The 5,726-nt window shown below is 34.8% G+C and overlaps 1 protein-coding gene across 1 annotated transcript in view; it reads right to left on the reverse strand.

The window, feature by feature from the left end:
• The window catches only part of LOC106874646 (citron Rho-interacting kinase), a 45,600-nt gene that overhangs the window by 29,180 nt on the left and 10,694 nt on the right, over positions 1–5,726 (reverse strand). The window contains exons 5-9 of the mRNA XM_052965855.1: positions 4,940–5,044; positions 4,668–4,808; positions 3,596–3,706; positions 3,284–3,452; positions 1,322–1,639 (exon numbers count right to left, since the gene is read on the reverse strand). Coding sequence (XP_052821815.1) covers positions 1,322–1,639; positions 3,284–3,452; positions 3,596–3,706; positions 4,668–4,808; positions 4,940–5,044 — 844 coding nt within the window. The remainder of the gene's footprint in view (positions 1–1,321; positions 1,640–3,283; positions 3,453–3,595; positions 3,707–4,667; positions 4,809–4,939; positions 5,045–5,726) is intronic.

Genomic DNA, 5,726 nt, shown 5'->3' on the forward strand with positions numbered 1-5,726 from the left:
AAAAAAAAAAAAAAAAAAAACCACTGAGATCTACTGAAAGTAGAGTCAGCTCAAAACTATTTCTTGATTTTGAAATTTATTGCTAGAAGTAACGACATAACTGTGTGGTGCAGAATTTCACTTCAGAACCATATGGCTTTAGATTCAGTCTCACTGAGTGGCGCCTTGAGTGTCTTCTATTATAGTCTCCAGGCCAACCAAGGCTATGTGAGAGAATTTGGTGATGATTGTAAATGAGCGTCACTTCATATATGACATTGTTTGTTTCCAGTCTTTCAACATTTCTGGCCATGGGGAAATATTACTTTGCTTGGAAAGAAGTAAGGTTGTAGAAAATCTGCCTCAACAAATTCCATCTGACCCATGCAAGCATGGAAAAGTTTACATTAAAACGATGGTGATGATATGTGTGTGCATGCAAAGTGCATCAATATTCATATGTTCCACACACATCACTGCTAGAGTAAAGAGGTGCTATGTTAACATTCCTTGTTGATATAACAGCATATCTTTCTTTGCTTTCAAAGACATGTGGGTTAAAGATATCCTTAACTTGAAAAACAGGTGAGCATTGGTGACAGGAAGAGCAGCCAGCCATGCTAACATGGAGAAGTAAATGTTAAACAAACAGGACCAACCCTTTTCATATCAACCTGCCTGAGACTGCCCCTAGTTCTTGGAACAAAGTCCTTGTTTTAAAGTGATCTAAATGAAATCCTTCCATCCACCAGCTTAAGAATAAAAGTAAGGATACTAAATTCTTTATTATTTCCAAAATGAAAATTGGATTCAGGCAGGTTGGTAGCAAAGGGATTAAATGTCAGTATCAGAATTAATACTCAGCAATATCAATTACCATTACTGTGGAACCCTGAAAGTATGTAACTATCCAACTGGGTTTTTATTTATTTTCTCCCAACCATTGCTAGATATGAAAAAAATGTGGTTTGCATATGAACAAGAAAGCATATGGCAGAAAGGTCCTTTTAATCCTGTCTTGCTGAGGATTATTCAACCTCTCTAGTGTTAATGTCACAAGAAAATGCACCCAATTACATTCTGTAAAGTAGTCGGCAATACGAAAGGCGCTTTGATGTAGAAATCAAGCCAAATAACATGAGCACCAGTCTAAAGGAGTAATAGCTCCCAATAACAAATGACACTGTGACAACTTGTCTTACCTATGTCAGCATGGAAAGTGGGTATAAAATGATGCTGATGATCCACAAAATAAAAATACTATTTAAAAACTTCACAAAGAATATGTGATAGAGGGGTTGGATTTATTAGCTACTGAAAAAGTGAAGTACAGCATATTTACCTTCGCATTTCTTTGCTTGTGAAACAAATGGAACATTTCCAAGGCACACAGCACATTTAGTTGCACGCGTGTTGTAACCAGAAACAAACCGATGTGGTATGTTGTGATTCATCCTAGCACGAGGTGGCTTAGCAGGGGCCATGGGAGTGCCAGGTGCACTCTTGCTCAAGCCACTGGATGATACTGAGGAAGTTAACTTGGACAGTGTGTGGGCAGTTGGAGAATTGCTAATAGTTGATATAACAGTAGGGTCTGATAGAGTGCTTCTTCCTGTAAGAAACTCATGTGCATCTGTATCACCAGTTTTCAGTTTCATAACTAGAAATAAAAAAAGGAAGTTAAAATTATTTAAAATGATTTAAATATAAAATTAAAACAAAGTCAAAACCATTGAAAATAAACTAAATATTTGGTAAACACAATTGAAACAGCAATTTATGTATCATACTTAACTGTTGATGCAGTGGTTTTCACTTGAGAGAAAATTTAATGCCGTTTCAATTGCATACAAATTATTTTCCAGCAGCTATTTGCAATATCAGCAAATGTATTATCCACTGTTTCCTATGTATATGAGGTAACAGATTTAATTTAGGTACGTGACTTATCTCATTCTGACAGTGTTTCTAAAATGGCAGATCTACGAAGATATTGTTTCTTGAACAAAAACCACAGCATCATGCCTCTCAATGGCATATATATATATATATATATATATATATATAAATATGATACACAGATGGCTATTTTAAGCTAAATATAAAGTTAAAATTATTGACAGTAAACTAGAACTGTTTGAAGAAATAGGCAACATAATTAAGGATGCTGATTCCAGACAAAGTTCTAATGTTAGTATCATGAGAAATTGCACCAAATCTATAAAGTAGCTGATAAATGAGCAGAGAAAGTGTAGGGCTATGAGATCCAGTTAGTGCTGTCTCATGGAGGACTATTCAATCTCTCTAATGTTGGTGTCATGAGAAAATTGCACCCAATACATTCTGTGAAGCAGTTGGTGATATCCTGCTTGTTCCCAGCCCTCACCAATTTCCAAGTAAGTTAATGTTTTCCTTGGCTCTATGTGCTTTCATGTAAAGCTGCTAACAAATGACACCATTTGTATGACAGTGTAGCGACGTCATTTTGAGGATCTCCAGCAGGCATGCGCATGGTTTGAACCTTCTGGAAGGCCTGCCGAAAGGTCCCTGATGCACATGCGCAGAAAACTAGCAGCAGCAGAGTTCCCTTGTATCTTAGACTCGAGACACAGCCGCTGAACTATGCAGATGTGTCCTCAGCAGCTCTCTGTTCGCCTCTGCTGCTGACGTGAGATGCTCGGTATTTGACCAGCTCTGTGTAGTTGGAGTTCTGTGAAGAATGCCTTCACAAAGTATGATTAACTCCGACTTTGCTGCTTCCACACCAGACCTAGCTACTGATTTTCCCAAGGTGTAAATCTTGTACATACAAAATAAAAGGATTGTTTTTGTTCAGATGTTTCTTGTTCCAATATTTTTCCTTCTAACATTTATGTAAGGGATTGTGTGGCACCCTCACAGTGCCAACCACATTTTACCTCTTACAACAGTGACACTCAATCATAACCATTATTTAAGTCAGAGCACACACACACACAACAAGCTTCTTTCAGTTGTCTCTGTCTACCAAATCCATTCACAAGATTTTAGTTAGCCTGAGACTATGCTATAGTAGAAGACACTTGCCCAAAATGCCATGTAGTCAGACTGAACCCAAGACCATGTGGTTTCCTGCCCCAAAAATCATCTGACCTAACATCGAGCTTTTAAAAGAGAATTAAAGACAACATATTCTGTAACAGAAATACATAAAATTTAACATTCATTAATTAGAACATTGATGAAATCGTGATCAGAATATACATCAAAGTGCAATATATAATTCATTCAGAGTCTTTTAAAAAAAAAATCTTTAAAAATTAACCTTCAGAGGCCAGTTGGTAATTTTCAGCCCTCATTTTCTCGATTTGTTCTTGCAGTTTAGCATTTTTCTTCTTTTCTGCTTCTACTTGAGTGTACAAGTCTCCACCGGCATGCACTGGGGTTTTATTCATACAGTCTTTGCTTTTGAAGCTCCCAAACAATCTAGAACACTGAAGGAGAGATTGTATTTATTGTAAATTTAACAGAAATTATACAAATGAAATGAAAAAAAAATGACATAACAGCATCAAAACATTTAAAAACAAAATTGCAAGGAAAATCAAAAGCGTAGAACAAAAATATATGTACATACCTTTTTCTTTTTAGCAGTACTATCAGGTATTAGTGCGTGCATGTAGTCGATAAGTTTCATCTGTTGCCCCATCATACTTTCAAAGCGATATTTTTCTAAACAGTATGAACTCTAAAACAGTAATGTAATAAAATAATAAAAATATTTAAATTATCTCATGCATAGTTGAAAATTATATGGCTGTCATCACCACCATCATTGTTTTAATGTCCAATTTTCTACACATGCATGGATTGAGCCAGTTTAGAGGGGCAGAAACCTTCATAATAACAATGGAACAAATGTGAGCTATTGATCACAGTATATTGGTGATTGAATCTTTGCTCATCAATTAAATAGTTTTCATTTAGATTTGGTCTAAGGCCAACGGGTTGTAGCAGTAACACCATCTATAAATGTGCATAGGATTCCAGTGTGGACTTTAAATTGAGTTTTATAAGTCAATTAATTCATATATTGAAGCTATTAGAGAATCATCCAGATTCATCAGGAGTTTACAGTTTGATACAAAAGTCTACTCCTCAAAGAATACATTGGAAAAGGCTAAAATTATTGGCTTTTATAAGAGATTTTTACACATATAAACACATATAAACACAGATTGGAGCCTTGTGTAGCCTTGGAATGTTATTCTGAATGTTAATACTACAAACTTTCACTCTATTCCTAAGCTTTTAACATTCTATGAAGAAAAGAAAATAGAACCCCACCACCACCCAAAAAAAATTCCACAGACATTCTATGAGTTTCTTCCAGACCATAATTATTTCTATCATTAATGAAATGACTTACTTCATAAAATGCTTAATTAATAAGTAACAGATGTCATGCAGAAAGATATCTAAAAAGAACAAAATAGTGCTAAACTTTATTACCACTGACTAGAAAAACAAACAAAAAAATGAATTATATGCATAGTTTTCCTTAAATTTCATTATTTCAATTTCAAATTCCTAATCTTGTTCTGAATTACAAAGACATGATTATATCTCCTTTTAATAAATTTTACAGTTAGAGGACTGCAGTAAGTTTTAAATATGAAGCAATTAATACAAGAGAAAAAAGGTGTTACCTGTAGAAGTTCCATAACTCTTTCTAAGTCAACCTTTTCGCCAAATATCAGTTCAAACTTATCCATTGCTTCTTGCCAGTTATCTTTGATCTTCCGATTCTCCTCACGTAAATGGTCCAATTCTACTGCCTGTTTTGAGCACTATTAGCAGAAAGTAGGAATAAAAAGTAAGAGAGGAGTCAACCTTAGTATGGTAATATGTCTATTGTTAAAGGCTGATTAAAAAGTAGAATAAATGTCACAAAAACTTCAAAAATCTCAAGCAAACCTACCAGTTCCTTCAACTGAGATTCGTATTCTTTATTGTTACACAGTGATTTCTTCATTTCAGTTTTCTCGTTGTCCAGCTTTGACCCTCTTTTCTCAGCAACAGATAGCTAAAACACAACAATATTAATGCACAATCTTTAAGTAAAGACTTAAATACTTACGAATTTCTCATCAGAGCAAAGAATGAGATTAATGAAGGAAATACAGAATGCAGCAGAAAAACCTCCTGTATTTTACATGGTCATTAGTGTGGTGCAAGTGAAATTAGGTAAGTGATAATGGTGTTTACAAAGCTAATGCTTTAGCATTGTTTTTTTTTTAGAAGTCATCATGGTTTGGACCAGTGCACACCATGTATTTGCCAAGTTTCAAATACTGGCTGACTAGCCCATGTGCTGATGGTATGCAAAAAGCACCCACTACACTCTCAGAGTGGTTGGTGTTAGGAAGGGCATCCAGCTGTAGAAATTTTGCCAGATCAGATTGGAGCCTTGTGTAGCCTTCTGGCTTGTCAGTCCTCAGTTAAACTGTCCAACCCATGCCAGCATGGAAAGCAGACATTAAATGAGGATGATCATATATATATATATATATATATATATATATATACACACATACATGCATACATATACACACGCACATATATATACATACATATATATAAACACATATAAACATTTATATACACACACGTACACATACATACACACATATAAACACACACACACACACATATAAACACACACACACATATATATATATATATATATATATATATATATATATATA

The sequence above is a fragment of the Octopus bimaculoides genome, chromosome 2 (assembly GCF_001194135.2).
Source record: "Octopus bimaculoides isolate UCB-OBI-ISO-001 chromosome 2, ASM119413v2, whole genome shotgun sequence".
Taxonomy (NCBI): Eukaryota; Metazoa; Mollusca; class Cephalopoda; order Octopoda; family Octopodidae; genus Octopus; species Octopus bimaculoides.